The 23,644-nt window shown below is 36.6% G+C and overlaps 1 protein-coding gene across 1 annotated transcript; it reads left to right on the forward strand.

Annotated features, from left to right (window-relative positions):
• Positions 1–494: 494 nt before the first annotated feature.
• CPXCR1 (CPX chromosome region candidate 1) lies at positions 495–7,631 on the forward strand. Its single transcript, XM_055268817.1, is given in 5 exon segments — positions 495–543; positions 2,194–2,299; positions 6,294–6,608; positions 6,669–6,902; positions 6,905–7,631. Coding segments are annotated over 3 exon segments (903 nt in total). The 5' UTR covers positions 495–543; positions 2,194–2,299; positions 6,294–6,301; the 3' UTR covers positions 7,267–7,631.
• The last annotated feature ends 16,013 nt before the right edge of the window (positions 7,632–23,644 follow it).

Below are 23,644 nucleotides of genomic sequence, written 5' to 3' on the forward strand. Positions count from 1 at the left end.
GGCTGAAGGGCTCATTCAAGTGCCGTCAGAGTGGGCGTCAAGGCCGAGGAGGTGCCGAGAGCAAGGGAGGGCTGCCGGGGCTGCCAGCATGTTGTCACCTCTCAATATGTTATCATATTTGGTACATATTTATACTAAAAATGTATTGTTTATAAGAAATTCATATTTTACTGGTGTCTTGTATTACATCTGGCAATCCTGTCTTCACACTGTTTCAATATTGGGAATATTGCATATAGTTAGGATTTTGTGTGTGATAAGGCAAGAGTTATAAACTCATGGGTGTTCCCAGCCTTAACTCTTTGCATGCCATCTAAAGATTTCGAATTTGCCATTTCAGTTATTCCCTCCCCCTACAGTCTGAAGAGAGTTCTAGGTTGCTAGGTTTCCATGTTTTGTGGGCATTGTGATGCAGAGTCAAAAGAACTTTGAAAGAGGAATAAGTGGAGAGGTAGAGGGCAGAAGAAATGGGGTCAGGAAGGGCAGGACCCCGTGAAGCACACCTTTCCTAAGGATTTTGACTAATGAGAATGAAGATAAACTGTGAGTTGAAAGTGAAAGAGAAAACATGCGGGATCTTAGTACTTCTTAGCTTGTGTAACCATTTTAGAATATATTTAAGAAATTATTTTAAAGTTAGCTTTGGTTTCTTGATTTATCATTTGTTGATGTAGATCCTATTCTGAGAGTTGTCCCTCTGGGTCAGGGATTTAACATGTTCACAAATGTTTGATATGAACATATGCGGAAAAGTTCCTGGTTTCATTTGTCACAACATTTTGAGTGATGCAATCATTTTAAAATAAAACTAACAAATTTGAAAGAAACAGAAGATAAGGTCCCTCAATTGAAGAAATTAGGATATGGTGGGGATTTCTGGCCAGTCATGAGTGCATGAGAATCAGAAGGCATATGTTAGTTGAAGCTCTTTCATCTGAGGTGAAGTGAAGTTGTATATTGGAGGGGTTTGTCAGTAGGGAAAGATGGGATATTTACATAAAGAAGTCTGATTGAGCTGATGAGTCATTAATGTAATTTAGTGCTAAATATTTAAAGTTTTGTTAGAAGTAACACATGTCTTTCTCCAGAGCATGTGGGCATTGGAGGATACAGTATAAATAGAATAAAAATAAACTACTTTCAATATAAAGGATAATCAAAACTGATTTAGAAAGATTCAAAACAGTCAGGTTCTTTTAAAACTCCATATGTATCTTTTGAATCTCAACAGGTCATTATGTAAAAATCTTGGTCGGAAGAGAATATTTGAAAACACAACCCTGGTATTTAGAATAAAGCGTAATATTGTGCTTCTTCAGGGCCCTGATTATCAACTCAAAAGTCATTTATTTTAAAGATTTTAAACATTATAATTTTAAAAGCTATCAGGCACATACATCTACATTTATCTTTGTGGAAAAAATGATTTTGGTTTTCTGTATAACAAACAGTGAAATGTTGTGTGTGTGTGTATGTATGTGTGTGTGTGTATACATACACTGAAGCATTTTGGTTTATTTTTAATATATATTAAAATTTATATTTAATGTATATATATTTTAGTGTTTATATTTAATACATATATTTATAATGCTCTATGTAAGTGAGGTATAGAACACTAAATACTTTAAAAATACCAGAAAACAGAAGAAAATAGCAGACTTGGTGGTAAACACAGTCATTTGGCCGAGTTATTTAAAAAAAAATGATTAAATAAGAAAGACATATGACTCTTGGCTATTTCCAAACATATGTCCAAACATTAAATAATAAAGATTAAGAGGTTTAACAGAATACATATAGCCTTCTTGTGCAATTCCAGGGAGCGTTTATTTTTAAATGAGTAATAATAACCTTAAGTACATAGTTTTGTGATGTAATTACATTTCAGAGGGCAATAAGCCTTTAGATATCACATATATTATGTTTATTGAAAAACCAGTCTTAACATAGTTGAGTGACATAAATATATGTGATAAATATACTAGTATATTCACAATGAACACTGGATATTTCTTATATACAATCCTATTTCAGAATGTAGAAGGGAACAATGAATCTCATAGTTATCCTGAATGTGCAAGTGAAAGACCCTACCAAACAGCAGAGCAGCATAGATGCTTTTCTTGGGGGAAGAGGGTGCAGGAGCTGTTTTTTCCTTTCTTTTATGAAAATATCTTTCTTTGTTTTCAGGGTGCATCTGACAAGCCTTAGATGGCCACTAGCAACTTCAGTTCTCACCGAATTACTGCATTTCAGCCTTACTGAGAAGCATCCAGTCATACTATCCTCAAATTTTGTGAGTTCAGTTTACTTTATTTAGAAAGCCTCCAAAATGTAGACTCTGTCTATTTGTTTGACCTTGATGCTAACTGCTGATGCTGAGATGTTTATGTAGAGAGACTTTCTAATTGCCAATATTAAAAACATAAAACTCAGCAAAGCTTAGCAAGGACCCAAAAATATGCCTGTGAAATGATCAGAGTGTGTGAAGGACTCTGAAGAAGAAAGTAAAGCAAAAGTATACTAGAGAATGGAGAAATGAGTATTGAGAAATACATATATTTAAATGTTAGAGTTTTACAATGCACGTACAAAAAAAACATAAGTAAAATAAAGATAAATAAAGCAGGATAAGAAAGTATCACATAGTAACAGAAGCAAAAGAATGAAATACTTAAAAGTTGGTGGAAATGAAAAGTATACTACTCCATGACTTAGAAACAGCACAAGACAGACAAAAATATGAGATAAACTTTAATTATGATCACTATTATTGGTGTATAGGAATGCTTGTGATTTTTGCACACTGATTTTGTATCCTGAGCCTTTGCTGAAGTTGCTTATCAGCTTAAGGAGATTTTGGGCTGAGATGATGGGGTTTTCTAAATATACAATCATGTCATCTGCAAACAGAGGCAATTTGACTTCCTCTGTTCTTATTTGAATGCCCTTTCTTTCTCTTGCCTGATTGCCCTGGCCAGAACTTCCAATGCTATGTTGAATGGGAGTGGTGAGAGAGGGCATCCTTATCTTGTGCCAGTTTTCAAAGGGAATGCTTTCAGTTTTTGCCCATTCGGTATTATATTGGCTGTGGGTTTGTCATAAATAGCTCTTATTATTTTGAGATACGTTCCATCAATACCTAGTCTATTGAGAGTTTTTAGCATGAAGCAGTGTTGAATTTTGTCAAAGGCCTTTTCTGCATCTATTGAGATAATCATGTGTTTTTTGTCATTGGTTCTGTTTATATGATGGATTATGTTTATTGATTTGCGTATGTTGAACCAGCCTTGCATCCCAGGGATGAAGCTGACTTGATCATGGTGGATAAGCTTTTTGATGTGCTGCTGGATTCGTTTTGCCAGTATTTTATTGAGGATTTTTGTATCGATGTTCATCAGGGATATCGGCCTGAAATTCTCTTTTTCTGTTGTGTCTCTGCCAGGTTTTGCTATCAGGATGATGCTGGCCTCATAAAATGAGTTAGAGAGGAGTCCCTCTCTTTCTATTGTTAAAATAGTTTCAGAAAGAATGGTACCAGCTCCTCTTTGTACATTTGGTAGAATTTGGTTGTGAATCTGTCTGGTCCTGGACTTTTTTTGGTTGGTAGGCTATTAATTACTGCCTCAAATTAAGAACTTGTTATTGGTCTGTTCAGGGATTCAACTTCTTCCTGGTTTAGACTTGGGAGGGTGTATGTGTCCAGGAATGTATCCATTTCTTCCAGATCTTCTAGTTTATTTGTGTAGAGGTGTTTATAGTATTCTCTGATAGTAGTTTGTATTTCTGTGGGATCAGTGGTGATATCCCCTTTATCACTTTTTATTGCATCTATTGGATTCTTTTCCTTTTCTTCTTTATTAGTCTGGCTAGCAGTCTATTTTGTTGATCTTTTCAAAAAAACAGCTCCTAAATTCATTGACTTTTTGAGGGGTTTTTTGTGTCTCTATCTCCTTCAGTTCTGCCCTGATCTTAGCTATTACTTGTCTTCTGCTAGCTTTTGAATTTGTTTGCCCTTGCTTCTCTAATTCTTTTAATCGTGAGGTTAGGGTGCCGATTTTAGATATTTCCTGCTTTCTCTTGTGGGCATTTAGTGCTATAAACTTCCCTCTAAACACTGCTTTAGCTGTGTCCCAGAGATTCTGGTTTGTTGTTACTTTGTTCTCATTGGTTTCAAAGAACTTATTTATTTCTGCCTTCATTTCATTATGTACCCAGTAGTCATTCAGGAGCAGGTTGTTCAGTTTCCATGTAGTTGTGCAGTTTTAGTGAGTTTCTTAATCTTGAGTTCTAATTTGATTGCACTGTGGTCTGAGAGACTGTTTATTATGATTTCCATTCTTTTGCATTTGCTGAGGAGTATTTTACTTAGAATTATGTGTTCAATTTTAGAATAAGTGTGATGTGGTGCTGAGAAGAATGTATATTCTGTTGATTTGGGGTAGAGAGTTCTGTAGATGTCTATTAGGTCCAGAGTTGAGTTCAAGTCCTGAATATCCTTGTTAATTTTCTGTCTCATTGATCTGTCTAATATTGACAGTGGGGTCACTACCTCCAATAAAAGATATAACGTTTGATAAAAAAATAGTCACCCTTGAATTAATATCAAACTCTGAAAAAATAATTGAAGATTAAATTGAAGGGAATAATGAGCATGAGATCATAAAAGCTCAGCAGTATTGGAACAGAGAAAGCATGTCGAGTGAATAGAGGAAAAAGTTGATTAGGGGAGATGGAGTCAGATTGTGGAGGGTCTCTGAAGACTGCAGTTATGAGATAAGGTTCCACATAATTCTACATCAATTCTACATCTTTAAATCCTGCTAACTTATCCATAAATCCTACCTATGTTAGCTCATAAAAACTAGCCGTGAGAAATAAAAACCATGTTAGGCAATTTCTCAAACTCCACCAGATTTCTTTTCAGCCCACTTGCATTCGCCTTTCTCCACCATGGAATTCAGTAAGAATGTTCCCTGCCCATAATCCTGCTCTGAAGAAATCTGTCAAGTTGATTGTTCAAAGTCCTCTCATAGAGTAGAATTGGAAGCATAGAGTTTCAGAGTATTAGGGTACACTGAAAGTGTTTGAGCAGGTAAAAGACATAAGGAAAGTAAAAGGTAAGAGGAGAGGGGTGACAGGAGAGTAGTGAGTGTACAGTTTGCCATCAGTGAAATCTGCCACTATAAGTAGTAAAGCAAGCATGAGGTAATTTTCAGCTTGACTAGTGCTGAGGCATTGAGAATGAACAGAAAGTGGTGAATTTGGAAGATATTTTAATACATGAACTCAGAATTTGAACTTCATTCATCAGCTTCCTACTTTCTTATCTACCCTACTTTCCCTTCTCACGATTCACAATTGCACTTCTTTGTACAGACATTACTTTTATTTTATTTATCCAATTTATTTATTTATTTATTTATTTATTTATTTATTTATTTAAAGATGGAGTCTTGCTCTGTCATCCATGCAGTAGTGCAATGGCACGATCTCAGCCGCTCACTGCAACCTCTGCCTCCTGAGTTCAAGCGATTCTCCTGTCTCAGTCTCTCGAGTAGCTAGGACTACAGGCGCCCACCATTATGCCCATCTAATTTTTATATTTTTTGTAGAGACAGGGTTTCACCAGGTAGGTCAGGCTGGTCTTGAAGATTTGACCTCAGGTGATCCGCCCGCCTCAGCCTCCCAAAGTGCTAGGATTACAGGCATGGGACACCGCGCTTGGCCTAGACATTACTTTTAAAAAGGCAGGTTTTTAAGAAAAGTAAAAATTACAGGGGAAGAACGGCTTGTACCTTATACAAATTCAACCATATCATTTTCACATAGGTCTTAATTTTCTTTTAAACATATACACTCATAATACCTTCCTCCTATTTCAGCCCCATTTTAAATTCTCAGGTGGGTAACACAGATCCATCTTATTCAATGAAAATTATTTATAATTCACCATCCAAAAGGAAATAATTGGGCCATCTATTCAGAACTAAATGTGTTCTAGTGCATAGGGTATATACCTAAAATAGCCAAATGAGAGGTTATGTTATTCCAAGTTTATTGAAAGTCCATAACTAAGTTATGAGAAAACATATTTAATAGGAGGCTTACGTTTGCCCCCAGTTTTCACTTTATTCTGTGGGTTTGTGACTCTGATACAATATTTATAGTTGCAAGAAGGCACAGAAATAGCACATTCACAGGCTTTTTGCCATGACCAAAGAATTGACTTCTTATAAAATGGAACATACATAAATTTAGTAAATCTTTGCCTTCTTTCTCATAAATAGAACCCAGGATGAGTTCTCCTACTAAAGAAGGAAGTGATACAGCTGGAAATGCTCACAAAAATTCTGAAAATGAGCCTTCTAATGACTGTAGTACAGACATAGAGTCTCCATCTGCTGATCCCAATATGATCTATCAGGTAGAAACCAACCCAATGAACAGGGAGCCAGGCACAGCAACCTCCCAGGAAGATGTTGTTCCTCAAGCAGCAGAAAACAGTGAGCTCGAAACAGAGATCCAAAAAGATCAACGAGAAGAAGATATGAAAGAAGAGTCCCTTCTACTTCAGATCCCCATTCCCAGAAAATTGGTCTCTCTTATGTCAGAATTAGGAAGAGTTAACTATCTGAGAATCCTGCTAGTAAACATTGACCAAAACAAGCCCTTAAATGATAGATCAAGATCCCACTCAGGGAAAGTTGAGATGAAAGCAAACAATTTCCCCATAAATTACAAAACTCGTTTTCGACTTTCAACTTCATGGAGAGTCCCATTTTTTAACAGTCATGAGATAAGAAGTATGATTCTCCGTCTGCTATGTGATAAATATTTCTCTCAGGCTGCAGGGTGTCAGAATACTATGTGGGTAAAGCGAAAATATATAGCATGTCTTTACATCCAAATAGTTTCACCCATCACGAGAGAGCCATAACATTTAGAAGGGCTTTGAGGGAGCACTACTACCGTCCCCTCACTGAGAGAATGACATCAGGAAAATTTTGCAAATCAACTGACACTAAAGGGAAATGTAGATTCCGTGCTATTGTGAGGTCTATGCTCTTTGTGTCACAGATGGAAATTCAAAGTTTTATTATTAGAAAAGGTTTTGTGGATATATTGAGATATACCCATACCATGAAGATTATGATCATAAACACCAATAATGGTTGGAAATACTTTTGTCCCATCTGTGGAAGGCTTTTTGACACTGACTCTGAATTAAGAGAACATTCATGCAGCTCTTCTGGGAATTAAGTTAAATTGGGGTAAATTCATTTTAAAATATAACTTCTAAAATTCATAATTTGACTACTAAAGTAAGACAAAATTGCATGAACATAAATTTTAGTATTATTAGAGGGAGTAGCAGAAAGGAACACAAACTAATAGTACCTCTCAGTAAGAAATACCTATGGGGAGTGAGGAAACGTCTGTTTATACTTTGCTTTCACAAGTACATCATTGAAATATCAGACCTGTCATCTATATTGAGTCAGCATTTGAACCAAGTAAATGTTTTCACTGTCTTAACATCTATTTCTGTAGATGTAAATATTGTTAACATAAAAGAATCCAAGTTAACAGGATCCTGACTAAGATAGCAAAGATATATTGGAAGGCCAGACAAAGTTCTACCAGGTGCTTCCAGAGATTCTGCTAAATGTAATATCTGAAATGTTCTCCATGTATTCAATAAAAACCAATTTGAAGACATAGAAAGTTGTATTGTATACTTGTAATTAGATAAGAATTCCTATGTCTGGAATAAAAGATTCAACATACTATAAATACACAATACTTGGGTAATTTTGAAGATACAGAATAATAACAAAACTCATAAAAAAGCATTTGATAGAAGTGAAACAGTTTGAAGTAAAAGTGAACAAATATTAAATTGATACCATATAACTGTAAACCTTTTTGCTTGTATAGCACATTCACCATTGTTCACAATCACCACCCAAAGTTTACCTTCCACTCCATACATACATGCACAAATGTATACACATATTTAAGACGTTCCTTATCTTGTTCTTGCAGCTCAAACATCTATGCTTCTTTTATTTAATCTGCATGCTCATAAATATTAAAGTTAGAGTCTATAACTACACCTCATATTTTTAGCATCTTACATTTAATATATAATGAATATAGGAATATAATATGTAATATGTATGTAATGCATGTATTTTATATAATGTGTATTATATAATATAATTTATACTTTGAGTACCCATTACATGTGAAGCACTATGCCAACATAATTTTATGTGTTAGTTAATCTTTGCAACAATCTTAAATTTTTTTATTTTCATGGCATGATTAAATGTATGGAAGCAGTTTCTAGAAAACTGAATGACTTTACCAGGTCACAGAGTAAATGCATGCTATTGTCACCGCATGATATAATATAACTGGAATTGAATAGGACACTTTTTGCACATTATGCCTTATTTAATATGTATGTACTTATATTTCAAATAGCATATAGAATTTATTTCATCCGTGGATATACTGTATTATAGAAATTCTAAAATTGAAGCAGAGGATACTTAAGCTACATCTACAACAGGTCAAATTTGTTCATCTGGAGGAAAATTTGATGCTTCCAGATACAATTATTCAGTGTGAGCAATGGATTGGATTACACAATTAAACAAAGACAATTAAAAAAACTGAGTATTTTTCCATTAAAAAATATATTCTATCTCAATTTTTATCTCATTTTCTTTTGAATATGAAACATAATTTTATAAAAATATAAGCCATCAGGTAGAAACTAACAAAAATAAAAAAGAAACATTCTTCTTTTTTTCACTTTTCCTAACTAGGGATGAAATAAAAATAGTACTTGTTATTTAAAAAACAGGTTTTATCACTGACATATTACCATCCATAGAATCAATATATTTGCTGGTAAACCTCCACAGAATTTGAAAACATAATTTGAATGCAGAAAAATAGTTAAACTTGATAGTATTTACATTTTCACTTTTTTTCCCCAAAATACAAAGACATCTATTTAGCTTTAGAAATGACATATTAAAATTAGAATTGAGTCAGAATGGAGAAATTAGAAAAATGTAAACTAAACAATCCCAGATTTATCCTTCTCTAGCAACCCACTTGAAAGATTTTCATAAGTACCAAAGTAGGGGAACCATGCTTTTACTTAAAAAAAAAACATGAATAATTCAGTCCAATGTTCAAAAAAATAAAATGTTCTATTTTTTACTTTATTTATTCATTTTTTTTTTTTCTAAGACAGAGTCTCGCTCTGTCGCCGCCGAGGCTGGAGTGCAGTGGCACAATCTCGGCTCACTGCAACCTTTACCTCCTGGGTTCAAGTGATTCTCCTGCCTCAGCCTCCTGAGTAGCTGGGATTACAGGTGGGTGCCACTACGCCCAGCTAATTTTTGTATTTTTATTAGAGACAGGGTTTCACTATCTTGGCCAGACTGGTCTCAAACTCCTGTCCTCAAGTGATCCACCCACCTCTGCCTCTCAAAGTGCTGGAATTACAGGCATGAGCCACAGCGCCTGGCTCTGTGTTCTCTTTTTCTTTAATTTACAAGTCAACTCAACACTTTATAGATATCCTTATTTTTTCTTAAAGATGTAGGAACAAGCATGTATATTTATGGTTATATTAATAATTTTCATAATTCTTTCACATAATTTTTTAATAAAATATGGGTATAAGATACTTTCTTTACTTCATATTTACATAGTAACTAGCATCTAAAATGGTAGCTTACTTTTAACATGACAATGACTAGAAAATGATATACTCAACACAGAGTAGAATACATTTTTTAGAGGAAATAAATTATAGAACCCTGAAGATGGCAGCATATTACTATTTTAATGTTCTCAATTTTTTACTAGTTAAAATTTAAAATTATATTTCAAAAGTTTATCTTATAACAAAGTTTTTTTTTTGTTTGCCTCCTAGCATTTCAGTGTCATCAGTGCATTGAATATCTCCTCATAAATTATGTTTTAGACACATTTAACCAGAACAATTTCAGGTTTATGGAAAAATCAGACTGCCTCACATGTGTGATAGTAATTTTATTCTGGCTTATGCAAGATACCTTAAAAGTTAAATGGAAAGCATGAAAAGCATTGAGGGAAATTTTCTAAAATTATGATAAAAAAGTGAATTCCCAAACAATATTCGATTTTATTCTCACTCTTAATGGGCCTACTTATTGTTTGATACCATTAGTTTTACATAGAGCCAATCTTGGATAATTTAATCAACAGAAATAAAGGGGCAGATAGAGTAAGTGTCTATGATGTGTGATTTTTGGATTCCTTGTTGCATCAGGGTTTGGGATAGAAGCCCAGAAACTGTGGACTTATGCACTAAGAATCCAGTACTATAGTTATTCATATTCTATAAAACAGACTTTAATTATAATTAGACTTCTATTATTTAGTGTTCAAGTATAATATACATCAATATACTAAAATAAATTAGTCTGTAGTTATTTGCTCAATTGTCTATTTGAAATAAAAACTATTTATTTCGATCACTATATTAAATCAACCCATACATTTTATTAAAACATTTGAATAGTATGATGCTAACAACTAATATTAATTTTATAAAACTTTCTTTTTTGAAACAGTAAAACTTGAGTAACCAGGCATTTATAATTTATTGCATCTAGTACCCAGCTAGGAAATAAGAACCAATTATTATGCACTAAAGTGATGATTAGGGTTATCTACGGATTTGTTAAAGGATTATTTACTCTTCTTGTTCTTGCTGTATTCTAATTATCTGGGCTCAGGAAGAGGAAAGGAAACATCAGCCTAAACATGGTTCAGATGTGAAAATCTCCAACTTTTCTAAGACTCATTATAGCCCATGCTAGTGAATGGGTAGGTAGTTAGAGAAAATTTGTCATGTTGTTGCTACATGTCTTGTGAAGAGACACTGACAGCTTTTGTTCCAGTTTTTTAATGGGTATTTGTATAGCAAACAACCTCGGAAGCTGGAGATACTGTCTCCCTGCTGGACCCAAGGGCAGAGGACAGATTTCTTTCCTAACCAGTATAATAAAGATAATGTCTCCTTCAAGGGCAAAGGTTGGGCAAGTTTGCAAGCAGCCCCCTTAAGTGATTGATAGTTTCCTAAACTCTAGGTTCCTCGTGTGTGACACGAACTCACTGTGTGTAGTATTTACCTGTGCCACTCTGCATTACCCTTGTGTGACTTGAAGAGCAAGAGAAATCAATGCAAATATGAAGGTCATGCTGCCTTCTCTGCCCCTTGTGTAATAAAGTCCTTTCTCTCTGACCCAGGTGCCCCATGTCTTTTGCCAGTATCTATGAAACTGCAGCAAGTTAACTTGTTAGCTTACAAGCAGGATAAAATGTCAAACCTGTCACCATTCTTGATATCTGAAAGAGAGCTGGGTGAATAAAATTCCATTAAACAATTTTTATTATTTTTTACTAAATGACACTTTCTATTCTTTCAATAGACTCAAACTATACCATCTTTTGAGAGCTTAACATTATTAGCTGGGATAAAGTATTTGTGTGAATGTCTAAGCACACAACTTAATGAAAGAAATACTGGGATAATTTTGAAATTTCTTATTCTCATCTTCATGAAAGAGCCACTTCTGTGAATGGAGGAAGTTACATATCGTTATCTTGCTTCTGAATCTGTGCTTATAGAATATAAACACAATAACTTTCACTAACTTATTACGAGAAAACTTTATCTTCTGCTAGATATTCTCATGATAACACTCACTCCTTCTTAGTAACACCTAGAAGTACCTGGCAGTCAGAATAAGAACGACACAAAAATAAAAGCAAGCAAGTGACTTGCATTATTTAACTGAGAGATACCAGGCTACTTATTAATTAATAGAGAGTAGAGAAAATTAGAAGTTCAATATTGATATGTAAGTTACTAAAAGATTTCAAAACGTTTGGAATTACGTGGCATTTTGGATCTTTAAGCATTTGGCTGTTTGTCTTTTCAGAGTTATTCCTGATGTTTTACTGTATTTTTTCAATAAAGATGCTATAATTTAAAATATCATTGCACAAATAACATAAAAAAAATTTCAAAATTATCCCAGTATTTCTTTCATTAAGCTGTGTGCTTAGACATTCACACAAATACTATGTGAAAATTTGAAACTGTACTTATACTACAAACATTTTTAAATGATTTCACTTAGAGGGTGATTATATTAACAGACAGTATGAAGTAACAACAACAAATACATATTCTCAATATATTCTTCATAGAGTAGTTATGCCGTTGAATAATCTATAGAATCTAGTCTTTATTATAGATACATATTTGTCCAGGGAAATGTAACATGAATCATTCATTTGTCCAAATATGTATTTGATATATTTATATATTTATGTGTGTGTGTGTGTGTATATACATATGTATGTACACATATATATATATATATACATATAGAAAGAGAATTAAACGTATATATTTGCTTTGTCTCAGACTCTGAGACAATTGATGATATTAAAAACAAACCATACAGAAATAGGCACGGTGACTCCTGTCTGTAATCTCAGCACTTTGGGAGGCTGACAGGAGCATCATTTAAGCCCAGAAGTTTGAGACCAGCATGGGAACCACAGTAAGATACAAAATAAAAATGAAAATGAGCACCAGAGTGAGATAAAATAAAAATAAAAATATTATCTAGGGGTGGTGGCACATGCCTGTGGTCCCAGCTACTCAGAAGGCTGAGGTGGGAGGACCCCTTCATCCTAGGAGGTTGAGGCTGAAGTGAACTGTAATTGTGCCACTGCCCTCCAGCCTGGGCAACAGAGTAAGACCCCATCTCAAAAAAAAACAGCATAAAGGAAATTTTCAAAAAAATCTGGTAATGAAAAGAAAAATGAGGACATGGTTTTGTAGTAGATATTATGATATGCTACTCAGATACTCTTCTTAAAAATTGAGACCCTCATTGCCCAAACATCAAGGATTGTTGCCTCCTGAATACAGTGGAATCCCTAATAATTGCTTTGAACCAAGGGAACTGTCACTCACAAGGTTACATTTCTTTCCAGGGCTGGCACACCTCCAATTACTGGCCAATGATAAGGTAAAAAACTTGGCCACCTTGCCTCATTTTAGAACATCTCTGAAGTGCCACCCCAACTCTAGCCCCCACCCCCGAAATTATCTAAAGACTTTTAAGTACTTTATGTTCAAACTCCTGCTATGAGTAATCCTGCTTCTTTCACACTCACAATTGTTCTTGCCCATGGCATTGCCCTTTCCTCAAGTCATGCTAAACATAAGTCTCTACTCGGAGTCTTTTTCCTAGTGAAACTGATCTAAGACAATTTGTAACAAAGAAAAGAGGCAAGAACAATTAACAGAGACAGACAGAAATAATAGGACCTAATGTCAAAATCATTAGCTTGAATGTTATTAACAGGCATAGACAGTTGTTTTAATACAAGTAAATCACCTGGGAAATCTGTGTTGAATGAAGCAGAAGACGGAAATTGATAATCACTAACTTTAAACATCATAGCTACAATATAAAAAAAATTTAAGCTATCAGAGGCTTTTCTAGATGCCACTAAAGACTATTTCAGACTGAGCCTTTTGTTCTTATTTGCTTATATAATAGTGCATCCTTTACACTTGGAACACATTTAGAAAATCATATATATCTGTATAGATATACACGACAGTGCATATTTACCAAGTACACTGCATTAGAACAACTTGGGTATCAGAGAATATATATCAGATTCACTGTTCCTCATAAGAAAGAAGAAATAACAGAAAGTTCACCCTCACAAAATTTCCCTCCCAGAAATTATTCTCTACATCCTTCATCCATGTTAGGTTTGAAATTGGACAGACTTTCTAGCCATTTAAAAATTACACATGATACTGTTTCTTCATCTTTTTCTCACTCTTTTTTTCTTATCTATATTGTATCTCTTTCCTGAAAATGAGCTACAAATAAAAGAGTACCCTAAAAATCCCCCAGCTTTGTGGAGGAAATGGCAGACGCAACTTGAAGCTTCAATTTTCTAGTCCTGTACATGTAATCCTAATATATTTAATTATTACATCTAAAATTTAGAAGGAAAAGTAATTAGCTTTACTGAGTCTCTGATAAATGTGTAACTCTGTCAGGCACTTTAAAAACTAGTATTTGCCAAATTCAATGAATTGCGTTTACCACCCAAGACATCTGCCATATCCAAGTAACACTTGCATTATGTACATAATGATTTTATTTAAATTGACTTTTTAAAATTAAATAAATGTACAATGGACATGAGTGGATAAAAATTATATATGTATATATAGTCTAAATTATATATTTGTATATATAATCATATATATATGTAAATATAAAATTAGATAAGACAACAGCCTCTGAAAAAAGAGTAGCACTCAAAGTTTGAAAGTAGTGACTAGTGGGAGTGGAGCCAAGATGGCGGAATAGGAACAGCTCCGGTCTCCAGCTCCCAGCCCCAGTGACACAGAAGACTGGTGATTTCTGCATTTCTGCTTGAGGTACCGGTTTCATCTCACTAGGGAGTGCCTAACAGTGGGTGCAGGACAGTCGGTGAAGCGCACTGTGCGCGAGCCGAAGCAGGGCGAGGCATTGCCTCACACGGGAAGCGCAAGGGGTCAGGGAGTTCCCTTTCCTAGTCAAAGAAAGGGGAAACAGACGGCACCTGGAATATCGGGTCAGTCCCGTCCTAATACTGCGCTTTTCCAACTGGCCTGGAAAACGGCACACTAGGAGATTGTGTCCCGCACCTGGCTCGGAGGGTCCTAAGCCCACGGAGTCTCGCTGATTGCTAGCACAGCAGTCTGAGATCACGCTGCAAGGCGGCAACGAGGCTGGGGGAGGGGCGCCCACCATTGCCCAGGCTTGCTTAGGTAAACAAAGCAGCCAGGAAGCTCGAACTGGGTGGAGCCCACCACAGCTCAAGGAGGCCTGCCTGCCTCTGTAGGCTCCACCTCTGGGGGCAGGACACAGACAAACAAAAACCCAGCAAGAACCTCCACAGACTTAAATGTCCCTGTCTGACTGACAGCTTTGAAGAGAGTAGTGGTTCTCCCAGCACGCAGCTGGAGATCTGAGAACGGACAGACTGCCTCCTAAAGTGGGTCCCTCACCCCTGAGCAGCCTAACTGGGAGGCACCCCCCCAGTAGGGACAGACTGACACCTCATTCAACCGGGTACTCCTCTGAGACAAAACTTTCAGAGGAACTATCAGACAGCTGAATTTGTGGTCTCACGAAAATCCGCTGTTCTGCAGCCACCGCTGCTGACACCCAGCCAAACAGGGTCTGGAGTGGACCTCTAGTAAACTCCAACAGACCTGCAGCTGAGGGTCCTGTCTGGTAGAAGGAAAACTAACAAACAGAAAGGACATCCACACCAAAAATCCATCTGTACATCACCATCATCAAAGACAAAAAGTAGATAAAACCACAAAGATGGGGAAAAAACAGACCAAAAAAACTGGAAACTCTAAAAAACAGAGCACCTCTCCTCCTCCAAAGGAACGCAGTTCCTCACCAGCAACGGAACAAAGCTGGATGGAGGATGACTTTGATGAGTTGAGAGAAGAAGGCTTCAGACGATCAAACTACTCTGAGCTATGAGAGGAAATTCAAAACAATAGCAAAGAAGTTAAAAATTTTGAAAAAAAATTAGAAGAATGGATAACTAGAATAACCAATGGAGAGAAGGGCTTCAAGGAGCTGATGGAGCTGAAAGCCAAGTTTCGAGAACTACGCGAAGATTGCAGAAGCCTCAGTAGCAGATGCGATCAACTGGAAGAAAGGGTATCGCTGATGGAAGATGAAATGAATGAAATGAAGAGAGAAGGAAAGTTTACAGAAAAAAGAATAAAAAGAAATGAACAAAGCCTCCAAGAAATTTGGGACTATGTGAAAAGACCAAACCTACGTCTGATTGGTGTACCTGAAAATGATGGGGAGAATGGAACCAAGTTGGAAAACACTCTGCAAGACATTATCCAGGAGAACTTCCCCAATCTAGCAAGGCAGGCCAGCATTCAGATTCAGGAAATACAGAGAACGCCACAAAGATACTCCTCGAGAAGGGCAACTCCAAGACACATAATTGTCAGATTCACCAAAGTTGAAATGAAGGAAAAAATGTTAAGGGCAGCCAGAGAGAAAGGTCGGGTTACCCACAAAGGGAAGCCCATCAGACTAACAGCTGATCTCTCGGCAGAAACTCTACAAGCCAGAAGAGAGTGAGGGCTGATATTCAACATTCTTAAAGAAAAGAATTTTCAACCCAGAATTTCCTATCCCGCCAAACTAAGCTTCATAAGTGAAGGAGAAATAAAATACTTTACAGACAAGCAAACGCTGAGTGATTTTGTCACCACCAGGCCTGCCCTAAAAGAGCTCCTGAAGGAAGCACTAAACATGGAAAGGAACAACCGGTACCAGCCACTGCAAAAACACGCCAAACTGTAAAGACCATCAAGGCTAGGAAGAAACTATAGCATCTAATGAGCAAAATAACCAACTAACATCATAATGACAGGATCAGATTCACACATAACAATATTAACGTTAAATGTAAATGGGCTAAATGCTCCAATCAAAAGACACAGACTGGCAAACTGGATAAGGAGTCAGGACCCATCAGTGTGCTGTATTCAGGAAACCCATCTCACGTGCAGAGACACACATAGACTCAAAATAAAGGGATGGAGGAAGATCTATCAAGCAACTGGAAAACAAAAAAAGGCAGGGGTTGCAATCCTAGTCTCTGATAAAATAGACTTTAAACCAACAAAGATCAAAAGAGACAAAGAAGGCCATTACATAATGGTAAAGGGATCAATTCAACAAGAAGAGCTAACTATCCTAAATATATATGCACCCAACACAGGAGCACCCAGATTCATAAAGCAAGTCCTCAGTGACCTATAAAGGGACTTAAACTCCCATACAATAATAATGGGAGATTTTAACACCCCACTGTCAGCATTAGACAGATCAACGAGACAGAAAGTTAACAAGGATATCCAGGAATTGAACTTAGCTCTACATAAAGTGGACCTAATAGACATCTACAGAACTCTCCACCCCAAGTCAACAGAATATACATTTTTTTCAGCACCACACCACACCTATTCCAAAATTGACCACATAGTTGGAAGTAAAGCTCTCCTCAGCAAATGTAAAAGAACAGAAATTATAACAAACTGTCTCTCAGACCACAGTGCAATCAAACTAGAACTCAGGATTAAGAAACTCACTCAAAACCGCTCAACTACATGGAAACTGAACAACCTGCTCCTGAATGACTATTGGGTTCATAATGAAATGAAGGCAGAAATAAAGATGTTCTTTGAAACCAATGAGAACAAAGACACAACATACCAGAATCTCTGGGACACGTTCAAAGCAGTGTGTAGAGGGAAATTTATAGCACTAAATGCCCACAAGAGAAAGCAGGAAAGATCCAAAATTGACACCCTAACATCACAATTAAAAGAACTAGAAAAGCAAGAGCAAACACATTCAGAAGCTAGCAGAAGGCTAGAAATAACTAAAATCAGAGCAGAACTGAAGGAAATAGAGACACAAAAAACCCTTCAAAAAATTAATGAATCCAGGAGCTGGTTTTTTGAAAAGATCAACAAAATTGATGGACCGCTAGCAAGACTAATAAAGAAGAAAAGAGAGAAGAATCAAATAGATGCAATAAAAAACGAAAAAGGGGATATCACCACCGATCCCACAGAAATACAATCTACCATCAGAGAATACTACAAACACCTCTATGCAAATAAACTAGAAAATCTAGAAGAAATGGATAAATTCCTCGACAAATACACCCTCCCAAGACTAAACCAGGGAGAAGTTGAATCTCTGAATAGACCAATAACAGGTTCTGAAATTGTGGCAATAATCAATAGCTTACCAACCAAAAAGAGTCCAGGACCTGATGGATTCACAGCTGAATTCTACCAGAGGTACAAGGAGGAACTGGTACCATTCCTTCTGAAACTATTCCAATCGATAGAAAAAGAGGGAATCCTCCCTAACACATTTTACGAAGCCAGCATCGTCCTGATACCAAAACCTGGCAGAGACATAACCAAAAAAGAGAATTTCAGACCAATATCCTTGATGAACATTGATGCAAAAATCCTCAATAAAATACTGGCAAACCGAATCCAGCAGCACATCAAAAAGCTTATCCACCATGATCAAGTGGGCTTCATCCCTGGGATGCAAGGCTGGTTCAACATACGCAAATCAATAAATGTAATCCAGCATATAAACAGAACCAAAGACAAAAACCACATGATTATCTCAATAGATGCAGAAAAGGCCTTTGACAAAATTCAACAACCCTTCATGCTAAAAACTCTCAATAAATTAGGTATTGATGGGACGTATCTCAAAATAATAAGAGCTATCTACAACAAACCCACAGCCAATATCATACTGAATGGGCAAAAACTGGAAGCATTCCCTCTGAAAACTGGCACAAGGCAGGGATGCCCTCTCTCACCTCTCCTATTCAACATAGTGCTGGAAGTTCTGGCCAGAGCAATCAGGCAGGAGAAGGAAATAAAGGGTATTCAATTAGGAAAAGAGGAAGTCAAATTGTCCCTGTTTGCAGATGATATGATTGTATATCTAGAAAATCCCATTGTCTCAGCCCAAAATCTCCTTAAGCTGATTAGCAACTTCAGCAAAGTCTCAGGATACAAAATTAATGTACAAAAATCACAAGCATTCTTGTACACCAATAACAGACAAACAGAGAGCCAAATCATGACTGAACTCCCATTCACAATTGCTTCAAAGAGAATAAAATACCTAGGAATCCAACTTACAAGGGATGTGAAGGACCTCTTCAAGGAGAACTACAAACCACTGCTCAATGAAATAAAAGAGGATACAAGCAAATGGAAGAACATTCCATGCTCATGGGTTGGAAGAATCAATATCGTGAAAATGGCCATACTGCCCAAGGTAATTTATAGATTCAATGCCATCCCCATCAAGCTACCAGTGACTTTCTTCACAGAATTGGAAAAAACTACTTTAAAGTTCATATGGAACCAAAAAAGAGCCCGCATCGCCAAGTCAATCCTAAGCCAAAAGAACAAAGCTGGAGGCATCACGCTACCTGACTTCAAACTATACTACAAGGCTACAGTAGCCAAAACAGCATGGTACTGGTACCACAACAGAGACATAGATCAATGGAACAGAACAGAGCCCTCAGAAATGATGCCGCATAGCTACAACTATCTGATCTTTGACAAACCTGACAAAAACAAGAAATGGGGAAAGGATTCCCTATTTAATAAATGGTTCTGGGAAAACTGGCAAGCCATATGTAGAAAGCTGAAACTGGATCCCTTCCTTACACCTTATACAAAAATTAATTCAAGATGGATTAAAGACTTATATGTTAGACCTAAAACCATTAAAATCCTACAAGAAAACCTAGGCAATACCATTCAGGACATAGGCGTGGGCAAGGACTTCATGTCTAAAACACCAAAAGCAATGGCAACAAAAGCCAAAATCGACAAATGGGATCTCATTAAACTAAAGAGCTTCTGCACAGCAAAAGAAACTATCATCAGAGTGAACAGACAACCTACAGAATGGGAGAAAATTTTTGCAACCTACTCATCTGACAAAGGGCTAATATCCAGAATCTACAATGAACTCAAACAAATTTACAAGAAAAAAACAAACAACCCCATCAAAAAGTGGGCAGAGGACATGAACAGACACTTCTCAAAAGAAGACATTTATGCAGCCAAAAAACACATGAAGAAATGCTCCTCATCACTGGCCATCAGAGAAATGCAAATCAAAACCACAGTGAGATACCATCTCACACCAGTTAGAATGGCCATCATTAAAAAATCAGGAAACAACAGGTGCTGGAGAGGATGTGGAGAAATAGGAACACTTTTACACTGTTGGTGGGACTGTAAACTAGTTCAACCATTGTGGAAGTCAGTGTGGCGATTCCTCAGGGATCTCGAACTAGAAATACCATTTGACCCAGCCATCCCATTACTGGGTATATACCCAAAGGACTATAAATCATGCTGCTATAAAGACACATGCACACGTATGTTTATTGCGGCACAATTCACAATAGCAAAGAGTTGGAACCAACCCAAATGTCCAACAACGATAGACTGGATTAAGAAAATGTGGCACATATACACCATGGAATACTATGCAGCCATAAAAAATGATGAGTTCATGTCCTTTGTAGGGACATGGATGAAACTGGAAAACATCATTCTCAGTAAACTATCGCAAGGACAAAAAACCAAACACCGCATGTTCTCACTCATAGGTGGGAATTGAACAATGAGAACTCATGGACACAGGAAGGGGAACATCACACTCCGGGGACTGTTTTGGGGTGGGTGGAGGGGGGAGGGACAGCATTAGGAGATACACCTAATGCTAAATGACGAGTTAATGGGTGCAGGAAATCAACATGGCACATGGATACATATGTAACAAATCTGCACATTGTGCACATGTACCCTAAAACCCTAAAGTATAATAAAAAAAAAAAAAAGAAAAAAAAAAAAAAAAGAAAGTAGTGACTAGTAACTTCAGGGATGGCAAGATATCTGGGTATTGACATGCTGATCCACAAATTTAGGAGCCAAGATCAATAGTCAGCAAGAAAAGGGTACAAACATGGGTGCCTACATGAACCTATGATATACTACAAATTATAGAGCAAAAGGAATCTCCAGATTAAGAGGAAAAATATTGCCGGAGGGTAGATGCATAAACCGATAGAAGAGAAGAGATTGGGCATCTGCAACTGACAGAGTCTTATAAGAGTATTACAGAGAGAGATTTTACTTAATATACAGTAAGGTTACATGTAAAGAAAAAGTAGGGGCTATGTGAAATGGGAGGACATTAGGAAGGTATGTGTGGGTTGAAGTTGAGCGATAAAGAGTGTGTAACAGTACAGGTCTAGGACTAAGATAAACACAACCTTAGGGAAGATTTTGGCTGAGGGAGAAATTTAGTTTGGAGAAGAATATGTAGAATTAAGTATTGAATGATTAAAGAAAAGGTTAACACTGCCTTAGCTATGTCCCAGAGTTTCTGGTATGTTGTATCTTCTCATTAGTTTCAAAGAATTTTTGATTTTTGTCTTAATTTTGTTGTTAACACAAAAGTCATTCAGAAGCAGGCTGTTTAATTTTCATGTAATTACATGGCTTTGAGCAATTTCCTTAGTATTGATTTCTATTTTTATTTTGCTATGATCTGGGAGTAAGGCTGGTATGATTTTAGTTGTTTTGAATTTGCTGAAGATTGTTTTATATCTGACTGGGTGGTTGATTTTTTAGAGTATATGAAATGGGCAGATGAGAAGAATACATATTCTGTTGTTTTGGGGTGGAGTGTTCCGTAAATGTCTATTCAGTCTATTTGGTCAAGTGTCAAGTTCAGTTTCTGAATATCTTTTTAGTTTTCTTCCTTGATTATCTCCCTAATACTGCCAGTGGGGTGTTGAAGTCTCCTACTATTATTGTGTGTTTATCCAATTCTCTTTGTAGGTCTCCAATAACTTGCTTTATGAATATGGGTACTGCTGTATTAGGTGCATATATATTTCAGATAGTTAGGTCTTCTTGTTGAATTGGTCCATTTACCATTATGTAATAACCTGCTTTGTCCTTTTTGATCTTTATAGGTTTAAAGTCTGTTTTGTCTGAAACTAGAATAGCAACCCCTGCTTTTTTCTGTTTTCTGTTGATAGAATTTCTCCATCCCCATATTATAGGTGTCATTGCCTGTAAGATAAATCTCTTGAAGACAGCATACTGTTGGGTCTTGCTGCTTTATTAAACTTGGCACACTGTGTCATTTAATTGGGACGTTTAGCATGTTTACATTCTAAGTTAGTATTGATATATGTAAATTTGATCCTATCATTATGTTGTTAGCTGGTTATTATGCTGATTGTTTATATGGTTGTTTAATAGTGTCACTGGTCTATGTACTTAAGGGTGTTTTTGTAGTGGCTGATAATAGTTTTTCCTGTCCATGTTTAGCACTCCCTTCAGGACTGCTTGTAAGGCAAGTCTGGTGGCAATAAAACCCTTTAACCTTTGCTTTTCTGAATAAGATCTTATTTCTCCTTCACTTATGAAGATTAGTTTGGCTGGATATCGAATTCTTAGTTGGGAAGTCTTTTCTTTAAAGATCCTGAATATAGGCCCCCAATCTCTTCTGCCCTCTAAGGTTTCTGCTGAAGAGTCCACTGTTAGGCTAAAGGGCTTCCCTTTGAAGGTGGCCTGCCCATTCTTTCTAGCTATCTTTAACATTTTTTTCTTTCATGTCAACCTTGGGAAACCTAATGACTATGTGTCTTGTGTAGTATTTCACGGGGGTTCCCTGCATTTCCTGAATTTGACTGTTGGCCTCTCTAGTGAATTTGGGGAAGTTTTCATAAATGATATCCTGAAATATGTTTTCTAAATTGCTGGGTTACTCCCAGTCTTTCTCAGAGATACCAATGAGATGTGGAGTTAGTCTCTATATATTCCCATATTTATCAGAAGTTTTGTTCCTTCTTCTTTATTGTCTTTTATTTTTGCCTAAGTTATTTTAGAGAACTGGTCTTCAAGCTCTGAGATCCCTTTTCAGCTTCATCAGATCAGAGCCCTATTTCGTGTCATATGCAAAAACATCAAATCAAAATGGATTGTAGACTTAAATCTAAGACCTCGAACTATGATATTACTAAAATAAAGCATTGGGGAAACTCTCCAAAACTTTGGACAGGTAAAATATTTCTTGAGAAATACCCCAGGAGCATGGGCCATCAAAGCAAAAATGAACAAATGAAATAATGTCAATTTCAAAAAACTATGGCAAAACAAAAATAACATTGAACAAAGTGGAGAGACAACCCACAGCATGGGAGAAAATATTTGCAAACTACCCATCTGACAAGGGATTAATAACCACAATATATAGGAAGCTCATATAGGAAAAAAATTATGGCCGCGTGTGGTGGCTCACACCTGTAATCCCAGCACTTTGGGAGGCCGAGGTGGTTGAATCACCTGCAGTCAGGAGTTCAAGACCAGCCTGTCCAACATGGTGAAACCCCATCTCTACTAAAAATACAAAAATTAGCTGAGCATGGTGGTCGTCGCTGGTATTCCCAGTTACTCAGGAGGCTGAGGCTGGAGAATTGCTTGAACCCAGGAGGCGGAGGTTGCAGTCAGCAGAGATTATGCCATTGCACTCCAGCTGGGCAACAAGAGAGAAACTCTGTCTCAAATAATAATAATAATAGTCTGATTAAGAAATGGGCAAAACATCACAATAGACATTTTTCAAAATAAGACATACAAATGGAAAACAGGTATATGAAAAGGTGTTCAACGTCATTGATCGTCAGAGAAATGTGAATCAAAACAACAATGAGATATCATCTCACTCCAGTTAAAATTGCTTTATCCATAAAACAGGCAATAACAAATGCTAGCAAGGATGTGGAGAAAAGGGAAGCCTCACACACTGTTGGTGGGAATGTAAATTAGTACAAC

This window comes from Symphalangus syndactylus, chromosome X (genome assembly GCF_028878055.3).
Source record: "Symphalangus syndactylus isolate Jambi chromosome X, NHGRI_mSymSyn1-v2.1_pri, whole genome shotgun sequence".
NCBI lineage: Eukaryota > Metazoa > Chordata > Mammalia > Primates > Hylobatidae > Symphalangus > Symphalangus syndactylus.